At 48.4% G+C, this 12,206-nt stretch overlaps 1 protein-coding gene across 1 annotated transcript; it reads right to left on the bottom strand.

Annotated features, from left to right (window-relative positions):
• Nucleotides 1-10,250: 10,250 nt before the first annotated feature.
• Nucleotides 10,251-11,311, bottom strand: TMSB10 (thymosin beta 10). The gene is made up of 3 exons (XM_057741901.1): nucleotides 11,223-11,311; nucleotides 10,820-10,934; nucleotides 10,251-10,538 (listed from the first exon to the last, which is right to left on the bottom strand). Exons 2-3 carry the CDS (start codon nucleotides 10,917-10,919, stop codon nucleotides 10,510-10,512), a joined length of 129 nt encoding a protein of 42 aa, XP_057597884.1. The 5' UTR covers nucleotides 10,920-10,934; nucleotides 11,223-11,311; the 3' UTR covers nucleotides 10,251-10,509.
• Nucleotides 11,312-12,206: the final 895 nt, after the last annotated feature.

Below are 12,206 nucleotides of genomic sequence, written 5' to 3'. Positions count from 1 at the left end.
AGTCTTCCCATTTCAGGTGATCATTGTAGAATACTTTTGACTACCAGGAACAGGAAACCCAACTAAACATTTTCTTAAATATAAGAAAAATGTATTATTTCACATAATGAAAAGTTCAAAGATGAGGCATTTTCAGGAAAACTCAGCAGCTCAAGAGCTCCTCAAGTACCCAGATTCTTTCCATTTTTCCACTCTCAGTATCTTGGCATGACCCTTCATGGCTTTAAGATGGCTGTTGTGGTTCAAGGTTCACATCCTCACACAGTGACATATACAACTTTTCCTTATGTCCTTAAAGTAGAAATACAGCCTTCCCAGAAGTCCTCCTTCAGGTTTCCTTTTGGGTTTCCTTGGCCAGAGTTGCAACCATACCTATTCTTCAGTCAATCAGTGCAGGGTAATGGAGTTACCATCATTGGTTCAGACCGCTGGTTCTCAACCTCTTAGAAGCAGCATCTCCTTTTGTGTAAATATTTCCTCTTTCCTGAAATGAGAATCAAAGATAATATAATCTATCCACACACATACCTGAAAAGCAAATCAATACAAGACCTCATTAGACAGCTAGCTAGTGGGAAGTTGCTGCATGACATAGGGAAATCAACTCGATGATGGCTGATGACTTAGAGGGCTGGGATAGGGAGGGTGGGAGGGAGTTGAGGGAGGGAGGGGATGTGGGGATATATGTATAAATACAGCTGATTCACTTTGGTGTACAGTAAAAACCTGCAAAACAGTGTAAAGCAATTATATTCCAATAAAGAGCTTAAAAAGAAAAAAAGACCTCATTGGAATAGAAAGCTGAGATAAAGATAATTTACAAAAATTATATATATATGCATTTCTTTTTTTTATAAACTTTATTTATTTATTTATTTTATTGGCTGTGTTGGGTCTCTTTTTGCTGTGCGTGGGCTTTCTTTAGTTGCAGTGAGTGGGGGCTGCTCTTTGTTGTGGTGTGCGGGCTCCTCATTGCCATGGCTTCTCTTGTTGTGGAGCACGGGCTCTAGGTGCGTGGGCTTCAGTAGTTGCAGCACATGGGCTCAACAGCTGTGGTTCTCGGGCTCTAAAGCTCAGGCTCAACAGTTGTGGCGCACAGGCTTAGTTGCTCCGCGGCATGTGGGATCTTCCTGGAGCAGGGATAGAACCCGTTTCCCCTGCATTGGCAGGCAGAGTCTTAACCACTGTGCCACCTAGGAAACCCTATGCATTTCAATATATATGGTAAATTATATTATGACTCCAAATTATTTCCTGCCTTCCCTATACCAGAATTATACATCCCAGCCTGATGGCATGGGACTTGCATTGTCTCACCCAGATTGGTGTCAGGCTTGCTTTATGATTTGCATTGGTCAGTGTAATATGAATGGAAGTGTCACATCTGAGAACAGCTTGAAAAACCATTGTGTGTTTCTGCCATACTTTCTCCTTCTGCCGTGACAGCAGCATGTCTCAGATAGGCGGCTCCTTTAGCCTGGCTCTCAAAATGAAAAAGACACGTGGGACAGGAGCAGAGCTTCTGCTGATGTATATATGAACAACAATAACAAAAAAATACATTTTCATTGTTGTAAGCCATTGGGGTTTTTGGAGTTGTTACTGCAGCACAACCTACCAAAAACTGACTAATATAATAGGGCACAACAATACATAAAGAAGCAATCTGGGACTTCCCTGGTGGTGCAGTTGTTAAGAATTGGCCTGCCAATTCAGGGGACACAGGTTCGATCCCTGGGCTGAGAAGATCTCACATGCTGCGGAGCAACTAAACCTGTGCACCACAACTACTGAGCCTGTGCTCTAGAGTTTGCAAGCCACAACTACTGAGCCCATGCACCACAGCTACTAAAGCCCATGTGCCTAGAGCCCATGCTCTGCAACAAGAGAAGCCACTGCACTGAGAAATCCATGCACTGCAATGAAGAGTAGCCCCTGCTCACCACAACTAGAGAAAGCCTGTGTGCAGCAAAGAAGACCCAACACAGCCAAAAATAAAATAAATAAATAAATAAATAATAAAATAAATCTTAAAAAAAAAGGGTCCACAGCTTCAGATGAACACTGATACAATTGTGTTGTATCAACAATTCAAAAACCAAAAGAGATACTGCTCTCCATACCACGATTTTCTGCAATGGCAATCAACTTTTTACAAAGCTCTGAGTTAAAAAAAAAAAAGGCATCCCTGGGGGAATTCCCTGGTGATCCAGTGATTAAGACTCCATGCTTTCACTGCCGAGGGCTTGGGTTGAATCTCTGGTCGGGCAACTAAGATCCCACAAGTCTTGTGGCTGGCCAAAAAAACAACAACAGCAACACAAAAATACTGGCATCCCTCAGTTCACGTTTACATGGCAGTTGCATTCCCGGAAAATGCAATGTAGAATAAAATTGTGAAAAATTGGTTGTTGCTGGAGTCACATGATTATAAAGAGCTATTTCATCTACATGAATGTCTAGTGGTTTATTCACATCATGAGTGCATTTATATAAAGTTCAAAAATGGGCGTACTGTGTACATGCTGTTAGCAGTTAGAATAGGTGTATAACTGGAAGGAGACTCTAGGGTGTGTTCAGTTGGTGAAGATTCATCAAGATGTATGCTTATGATCTGTGTATTTTTCTATACGTAATTATACCACAATAAAGAGTCTTTTAAAGTCATGCAGGGCACAGGACAAATCTTTGATATGTGGGATTGCCCTGTGTATTTGAGGATGTCAAACATTCCTGATCCTTGTCCGTGAACTGTCAACAGTGTCCCTTAATCATTATGACAGTCAAACAAACAAAACAACCTCACAAATTTCTATAATGCTGAACCCCTGGGTGCCTTAGGTTTATATAATCAAGCTCCTGGGGCTGTGCCCCTTGAAGCTCATCAACTACTTTATGTCTAAATACAATTGGGCTTCCATTGGCCCTGAAGAAGGCAGAGTAGAAAAGGATGAGAAATGTGTGGTGGTGGTGGTGATGGTGGTTGTGGTAATGGTAATGGTGATGGTGGTGGTGGTGGCGGCGGTGGTGGTTTTGGTGATCATGGTGGTGGTGCTGGTGTTGGTGGTGGTGGTGGTGCTGGTGTTGGTGGTGGTAATGGTGGTGTTGTTGGTGTTGGTGGTGATGGTGGTGATGATGGTGTTGGTAGAAGTGGTGGTGATGGTGATAATGGTCGGGTAGATAACCCTCTGTGTCTGCCACAACATCCTTCACATGCTATCAAATTACATTCCAGATCACATTGCCACAACCTCAAATCTGCGTGGCTGTAAACTGTCTATAAGATGAAGAGCTCAGCTTACATTTCTAGGCTAGTTTTGAGGCTTCTTCTGTCCTCAGTGAGCCACTGCCCTTTCCCTCCACGGAATATGCTATGGTATCACAATGCACTGCTCCTCCTTCTGTTAAGAAAGCCCTGCTCCCATTCTTACTCCTCTGGGTCTTCATTCAACTGCTTCTTCCGCATGAAGCAGCCTCCTGCCCAGAGTTAGCTCCTGGCTTATCTCTGTCTTGTATCTCTCTCATTTACTTCATTCCACCTTTAGTATAGTTAGCTGGCACATGTCTTTACAGTTCCACAGGCCTAGAATAGTGACAGGCACTCACTGAGAGCTCAAAAAATGCCTGCTGAATTAAACTGAACAAGAACACAGCCTCTGTATTTCACAGAGATCAGCAACCCAATATCTAAACTCTTTTAACTGGTTGAGACTCACAGTTGCCATCTGGGTAATTAATAAATAGCTTTCCATCAACAGCCTCAATTGTGAATTCACTGTACTTCCCTTCATTGTCATAGGATTGCATCCTGTTCTGGTCCTGGCAGGAAAATGAAGCTGTTTGGCTTCCCTGAACCATGGTCACTCCCATACGCCCATCATACTTAGGTCCTGTCAAAGCACAAGAGAACCCACAGTAAGACAGTGGGGGCCCTGGTAGCAGCTTGGCTCTGTGTGGCCAAGATGGAGCAAGTGAGCCTGGGGGGAGGGGGGGTATTTCAGTGACAATTCAATAATTGTTTATTGAGTGTCTATTATGTACTGGCTACTTTGGGAGCCACCGGTATCAATGAATACAAATCCTTCTCCATTCAGTCTAACTGAGAAGGTGATGTGCCCAGGTACCAGTAGAGAGGGGCAGATAGGAGCTGCCAGGATAGGGAGAATGTCATTGGTTGGGAAGTCAGTGGGCTAATTGAGAAAATGGTGATTGGTAAGGCCTTGTAGGATGGCTAATATTTGACCAATTAGAAAAGAGATGGAGGGCTTCCCTGGTGGTGCAATGGTTAAGAATCCACCTGCCAATGTAGGGGACATGGATTTGAGCCCTGGTCCAGGAAGATCCCACCTGCTGTGGAGCAACTAAGCCCATGCACCACAACTACTGAGCCTGCGCTCTAGAGCCTGCAAGCCACAACTATTGAGCCCTCATGCCGCAACTACTGAAGCCCGCATGCCTAGAGCCTGTCCTCTGCAACAAGAGAAACCATTGCAATAAGAAGCCCGAGCTCTGCAATGAAGAGTAGCCCCCGTTCTCCGCAACTACAAAAAGCCCGCAGCAACGAAGACCCAATGCAGCCAATAAATAAAAAATAAAATAAATAAATTTATTAAAGAAAAAAAGAAAAGAGATGGAGAGTCATTCAAAGTGGGGAAAATACTCAAAGGCAGGGAAGAAGGAAGGAAAGGACCAGAGAAACATGGTTTCCTGTTGCCCCTGGGAACCAGATGTGGGCTCTGTTTATACAATCTTCTGCTCTTCCCTCTGAGCTGATAGTATATGGTCTTAAAAGCTGGGAATCCTTAGCTCTTCATAGGATTAAAAAAAATCCTTTTATTGAGGTAAAACATACACACAGTGAAGTGCATTTGAGTGCTAATCTGAAGTGTCCATCTTGATAATTTTTTACACACTCACATAGTTCCCACTCTGATCAAGGTATACAACATTCCCATCACCCCAGAAGGTTTTGTTGACTTTTTATTTATTTACTTATTTAATTGGCTGTGTTGGATCTTTTTTTGCTGTGCACGGGCTTTCTTTAGTTGCGGTGAGTGGGGGCTACTCTTCGTTGTGGTGTGTGGGCTCCTCATTGCCGTGGCTTCTCTTGTTGTGGAGCACAGGCTCTAGGCACGTGGGCTTCAGTAGTTGCAGCACATGGGCTCAATAGTTGTGGCTCACGCGCTCTAAAGCGCAGGCTCAGTAGTTGTGGCACACAGGCTTAGTTGCTCCGCGGCATGTGGGATCTTCCTGGAGCAGGGATTGAACCCGTGTCCCCTGCATTGGCAGGCAGATTCTTAACCACTGTGCCACCTAGGAAGCCCCGGTTTTGTTGACTTTTATCATAAAAAATTATTTTCGCCTTTTCTAGAATGTCATCTAAATTTAATCACACAATATTAGATATCAGCACTTTGTTCCTTTTTATTGTGGAGTAACTCGACAATTAACTGTGTGAATACATCAGATTTGTCTATTCATTCTGTTGACGAACATTTGGGTTGTTTTTGCTCTTTGGCTGACACAAATGGAACATTCTTGGGCATGTCCCTTGGTGGACACATGCACTCATTTCTCGGGAATGTATCACTAGGTCTGGGGTCACAGGGTCATAGGGCGGCTCTGCTCAGCCTCAGTCTATTAGATGCATACTGTCAAGCTAGAGTTGCAATTGGTGTCTGAAGCGGGGGGAGGGGGCAGTTTTGTGGCACCGAGCCCTTAACCTGTGGTCTCTGAGGCTAACTCCAGGTAGACAGTGTCAGAACCGAACTGAGTCGTGGGACACCAGTTGGTATCCAGAGAATCAGAGAATTGCTCAGTGTGGAAAAACCACCCATTTGGTGACCCACGGTAGGGTAGCATGTGAGTAGAGTATGGGAGTAAAGGAGAAACACAAGAGTTTTTCCTGTACATATGGTTGAGTAGTGCAGGAAGAGTAGAGAGGAGAAACACAGGAGTGTTTTTCCCCATTCAAGGGGAATGAGAGAAGGTAGGGAAAAGCATGGGAACTAAGGCACTTAATATTTTCTTTCCACTCCAAAAAGAATGTGGTGCAGCTAACAAAACATACCTCTAGAACATCAGTCCAACCATGAGAAAACATAAGGCAAACCTGAATTAAGATATATTCAACAGATACTTGATCATACTCTTTATAAGTATCAAGGTCATAAAAAAAAGAGAGGCCGAGGAACTATTACAGACTGCAAGAGACTAAAGAGAAGTAGCTGAATGTTATGTGGGGTCCTGATAGGATCTTGGAACAGAAAGAGGACATTAGTGGAAAAACTGGTAAAATTTGAATCAGATTTTTAGTTTAGTTAACAGTAGCATAATTTTTAAAAAAATTTTATTGAATTATGGTTGATTTACAATGTTGTGTTAGTTTCTGGTGTACAGCAAAGTGATTCAGTTATACATATTCTTTTTCATATTCTTTTCCATTATGATTTATCACAGAATATTGAATATGGTTCCCTGTGCTATACAGTAGGACCTTGTTGTTTATCTTTCTATATATAATAGTTTGCATCTGCTAATCCCAAACTCCCAATCCTTCCCTCTCCCACTTCTCTCCCCCTTGGCATCCACAAGTCTGTTCTCTGTGTCCATGAGTCTGTTTCTGTTTCATAGATAGGTTCATTTGTGCCGTATTTTAGATTCCACATGTAAGTGATGTCATATGGTATTTGTCTTTCTCTTTCTGACCTACTTGGCTTAGTACAATAATCTCTAGATCCACCCATGTTGCTGCAAATGACATTATTTCATTCTATTTTATGGCCGAGTAATATTCCATTGTATCTATGTACCACATCTTCTTTATCCATTCATCTGTTGATGGGCATAAATTCTTTCCATGTTTTTTCTTGTAAATAGTGTTGCCACAATGAACATAGTGGTGCAGGTATCTTTTTGAATTATAGTTTTGTCTGGATATATGCCCAGGAGCGGGATTAATAGTACTGTAATGTTAATTCTTGATTCTGATAATTGGACTATGACGAAGTAAGATGTTAACATTAGTGGAAGCTGAGTGAGGGATCTAGACAGACTCTTTTATTTTAAGGCACCTAATAATTGCCTGAGAAGAGGAGGTGTTTGCCTGAAGGTTAGAGAAGAGGATGGGAAAGTGATCTGGGGGATTGGGAAGGTCAGATCTTCCTTCTAATCTAGCCTAGGTGTTCCCTGAGGCAGCCTCTGTCTATTTTCCTAGGACCTTGAGCAGCTTGGGGTACATACCAGGTACTCAGTACATGCTTATTGAATAGGAGGTGGAGTGTGTGTATGGGGACCGTCTGTCATCCTCAGTCCCCTGGTGCACCTGAAGAAAGATAGTGGAAAGTCCCAACCTTGAGCCCTATTCATAACATGGAGGCCTAATGATTGACGCTTGTTTTAGGAATGAAATAAGAAAATGAAGCCAGAAATTCAGGTGTGTTGAGAAAGAAACATTACAATTGTATTTTAGTTTCAGAGCAAGCCTCGTTTTGTGACTGGACTAATAACTGGTTCCTGAAGGCTTACGTAGGAGAAGGACAGAAACCAGTAATTCACTATAATTCATCCAAGGGTATCAGTATTCCCAAGTGGTTAGGAATAGAAATGGTGGGATGAGGGAGGGAGGAGTGAGGGCAAGGGTGGGCTTGAGGTGCTTCAACGTTCCCTGACACCTCAAGTCTGGGTTCTTGTGCTGTGATCTGCACTGTGATACCCATGGGATTTCCTGGGATCAACCATGGGGACAGAGGCAGGGCCTGGGAAGGTGGGCCTCTTGGCCAGTGCTTGGCCTTCTGGCTGTGTCTTCTGGGGGTTCTACCATTCAGGCCGAGAGATGTCTTGATGTGCATACCTTTAAGCAGTTCAGGAGCCAGGATGGGTTGAGGAAGGCCAATCTTACCTTGTAAACCAGTGTGGTGTGATAAGATTTCTGAAATGATAACTCACACCCCCCACGCCATCCGCATCTCCTTTCCCCACCTTGGCCAGGCCCCATTCAATCAGCTCATTGTCTCAGAGTGGAAAAGCAAAAGTGCCCTGAAGTCTCCTTCAGATGTTTGTCTTCTTAAATTCTTAGGAAGAGCAAGGCTCTCATGGGCACCGCCCCTCCCCGCCCCCCCAATAGAAAGGATTTCCTGGGGAGGGGGTGAGAAAGTCATGGGAATCTTCTGAGAGTAAAGGGGTCCTAGGAATGGGACACTGGAGCTGTTCTCCTGGGTGAGCCCACTGGGGACGAGGAGTCTGTGCGATCTGGGGGAAGAAGGCCTGGGATCTGTATCACAGATGGGGCCCCAGAGAGCAGATTGGTCCAGAAGAGGCCTTAGGACTGGTGCACCCAGACAGGATGCTTCATCCTCATGAGGGTGCCCACAGGGTACCTTGGGGTGGGGGAAGGGAACCCCTCAGCAGCCAACCCCTCAGCAGCCAACCTTGCAACAGCCCAAAGATGTCAAGACCTGCTTCCTCCATCTCCTAGCTTCTCACAACTCAGCTCCCTAGGCTGTGCTCACCGCAGCCCAGCTTTTTGTTCTTCCCCAGAGGCCACTGGGTGAATGTGCACTTGATATTTCTCCCCTAGGAACACACTCATCCCTCCAGGTGTCTACTTTTCTCCTCCTCACATCCCTTAGGTCTTTGCTCCAAGGCCTCCTTCTCCGAGAGGCACTCCTCAGTCTCTCTCACTCCAGCACACAGATCCCCTACCAGCTTTATTTTTTTTCCAAGCCCTCTCACCAGCAGACAGCTGTGTTACTGTTTGAAGGTAGTAGTGATTTGTTTCCTTTTCCTCAACCTCCAACAATGGACCCCAACAGGAGCAATTATAATTATGTTTCAAGTAGTGGATGCTCCTGAAACATTGGACATAAGGATGTGCTGAATGTTGGGGTTATAAGATCCCCCAAAGCACACTCTTGACCCCTGATTCTGGCTCCACGACTCACTGGCTGTGGTGTCTTCAGCAAATTCCTAGTCTCTCAACATTAGTTTCCCCATCTGTAAAATGGGATGATAATCATAGTTTCTAAGAATTAAAGCTCTGAGCAGAGTGCCTGGCCCACAGCAGACACTCAGTAGAGGTTAGTGTCCCTTGCCCCAGTGGTCTCTCAATACGTCCCTTCCTTATTTCTCCCCAAGGCCTACTTACCCTCCACAGCACAGGTGTCACTGTCAAGCCACTCCATGTCAAAAAGGCGCTCTGTCTCATCCTAGCTGGCCCTGTGGTCTGCTGTGACAGAGGTCTCACCCACTGAATTTTAAGGCCCCACGGACAGGGATCACACCTCATTCAAATTACTCGCCCTCACCCAGCGCCCAGCCCCTGATGCTCAGGCAGATATGGGACAAATCACTACACAATGTGCCACCTCCTCCCCGCTTAACAGGAAACTCCACCCCTGAAATCACAAGCCTGTTTTTGGCGCTTTAGAATGCCCCGTGGGCCCAGGCTCTCCTCTTCCGCTCGGGCCTCTGGGCGGGCCCGCCCCTTCCCCGTGGGTGCAGAGGGTCTGACCCAGCAGGGCTCCTCTGCCGCCCCTGCTGGCGCCAGCTCTCCCTCCACACTCCCACCCTTCCTGCTGATCACAGCACCCGGGGCTGCTCAGCCTAGCACTCCCTCTAATGGCTAACGCTTTTGTGGAAGCTTCCGAGCCCGGGTTAAGAGACAAAAAGCTAGGCTGTCCCTCACAGCTCCTCCAGTTCTGGTGTCGGTTCCTCCAGGTCTGATGTTCTTTCCCTGGGTCCCGCCTTTGTTTTTTGTTCTAATACCTCCTCTTTCGAGCTCCAAACGAAAGCCTCTTGGGGACGTTGTGACCTCGCCCAATTCCCAACATTCTGGATTGTCTCGCTCCCCTTTCTTCTCAGACTTTAAATTACTGTTCTCTCCTGGGGTTAATCAGAACTATGAGGCGGCCAAAAAAAAAAAAAAAAAAAAAAAAGGTGGGTCTGTAAAAGCGTATCGAAACCAAATTCTGCTCTTCTAAAAAACCCATTTTCTAAAACAGCTTCCAGGAATTTATAAAGTGGGGTTCAGTGTGGAACAGACTGCATTACAAGCAAGAGTAAGCGGCTAACACGCATCAAATCTTAACGGAGAAGCGGGTGAACTCAACACGAAAAGATGGTCGCTGCCAGCCAGCCCATCCTGCGACCCCTCCCCCGCCGCTCTGCGGCAGGAACTCCCACTCCCGCGCGGGGCGCTGCTGCAGCCGCACTACCCACGCATACTCAACGAAGAGACTCAGACCACGCCAGCCATGCCACGAGGTGTGTTTTATTTTCATTAATCATACAAATAATTTTCTATAATATCCCAGGGCAAACCGGAGAATTTGGCAGTCCGATTGGAGGGTCCCCTCAGAGACCCACGGGCCGGTGGCATCGGCACGGAGTGCCCGGGTTCACAGTGCAGCTTGTCGCTTGTGTCCATCTTGCAGGTGGCTCTTCCTCCACATCACGACTAGGGTCTCCAAGATGATGAAGGTGGAGAATCCTTCAGGTTCTTAGGAAATTTCACTTCGCTTGCTTCTCCTGCTCAATGGCTGTGGGGAGCAGGAAGCGGGCACTGGGGGATGGGGACCCCTTGCAACCCCCCAATCGAGGCGCTTTCCAAACCTTGTGTGGGCGAGGAACCCACGAGGTCTGGGGATTAAGAAAGGGGCTTGGGGATGGGGAGAGACAGGCGCCTCGGGCAACAGAAAGGGGAGCTGGGGCCGCCCGATGGGAGGCATCGACCGGATGGGGTGCGGGGCTCGGTTTACAGGAAGGGAGGGGCGGGGACTGGGCTGGGAGCCCGCGGACCCGGAGGCGGGGGCGGACTCACTCTCTTTGGTCGGCAGGGTGTTCTTCTCCTGCGTCTCCGTCTTCTTCAGCTTGGCCTTATCGAAGCTGGCGATTTCCCCCATGTCCGGCTTGTCTGCCATTTTCTGAAAACAATCCTAGGGGGCAAACCAAGGCGGTTTGCTCGGAGCCGGGGCCAGCGGCCCGCTCCGCGCTCCCCGCCGCCGCCCCTCGACGTGGCACTCCGGCCGCGGCGTTCCCAGCAGCCCCGAGGCCGAGGACCTGAGCGCGTCCCGCACCCACTCCGCAGCCCCGGGGCGTGGCCGGCCGGCCCGGGCGCCCCGTCGGGGAAGGGTGCGCGAGGCGGCCGCGGCGCGCCCGCTGGGGAAACCCGCTCCGACCCCCTCCCCCCCACGATGGGACGCCGGCCCCAAAGCGGCGCTCACCGAGAAGTTCCACTCCAAGCCCGCCGCCCCAGCGCTTCCACTCGCGTCGCTGCAGCAAGAGACAAAAGAGCGGCGCCCGCCCCTCGCCTTATATACACCGCGCCCCGCCCCGCCCCTCGCCCGCCGCAGCGGGGGCGGTGCCGGCGGCCAGAGGGCGGGGCCAGCGCGGGCGGCCCGCTTCCCGGCCGCGCCCTCCGCGAGGCTGCCCGCCGGACTGGGCGCGGTTCTTCCCGCGCGCGGGGACCCTGCGCCCAGGGACCCCCAGCTCGCTAGGCCCCCAGCGTGGAGGCTGCAGGCGCCGCCAGGGTGGGTGCCAGGTCCTCAATGGTCTAGGGGGCTGTGCTCCCCTCTCCGGGAACCTGCTGCTCACCCGCAGAAGGGGCTTGGGGGCGGGTGGGGGAGGGGTGTATGTTTGGGTGTGTAGTGTGTTTGGATGTGCTGGCGTGCTTGCGCGCTTTGCAGCAGTACCCGCTCGCAGGAGACACCCCACCCCTGTGCAGTCCCCACGTCTTTTGCCTTTGGCCCACCAGAAACCCCCACCCTCTCCTCGGAGAGGTGAACCCCTGCGGGGTCTCACACGAAAAGAATCCGAGCCAAGTATCTTAGAGATGAGAGGACGGGGTGGGGGTGGGGTGCAGATAGGTGTACTGCTCTTTGCTCAGGTTGGGGGCCAGTTGTCTGCCTTCCCAGATCTGGGCAACTCCTGCAGGACCCGTGGGTGGTGCTCCCTTAGAAGTTTGTTACAAGCATTGTGTGAAAGGCGGTGGTGGGAGCAGGCAGTCCCTGGGGGCTTGCGGTGGTGTTTCTCTCACAGGGCTCCTAGGGACTCTGTGTCCCAAGGTTGGGTTTTCCTCCTTGAGTTAACCTTGACGATGTCCCTGCAAAGGTTATTGTTTCCCATTATAGGAGTGTGTTCTGCAACTATTCAGATCTTTCTTAGAAAAGTTGTATCTTCATCCCTTGCAACAGTTGGTCACTTTTATT

Source organism: Hippopotamus amphibius, chromosome 7, assembly GCF_030028045.1.
Source record: "Hippopotamus amphibius kiboko isolate mHipAmp2 chromosome 7, mHipAmp2.hap2, whole genome shotgun sequence".
NCBI classification, from domain to species: domain Eukaryota; kingdom Metazoa; phylum Chordata; class Mammalia; order Artiodactyla; family Hippopotamidae; genus Hippopotamus; species Hippopotamus amphibius.
Note: the sequence above shows the minus strand (reverse complement) of the source record. Positions and strands in the feature narration are given on the sequence as shown.

Bases quoted from the DNA above. Each gene is read 5' to 3' on its own strand.
- TMSB10 (XM_057741901.1), bottom strand. From the start codon at position 10,919: ATGGCAGACAAGCCGGACATGGGGGAAATCGCCAGCTTCGATAAGGCC. The intron at 10,539-10,819 runs GTGAGTCCGCCC...TGCTCCCCACAG, and splicing joins CACCCTGCCGACCAAAGAGA to CCATTGAGCAGGAGAAGCAA.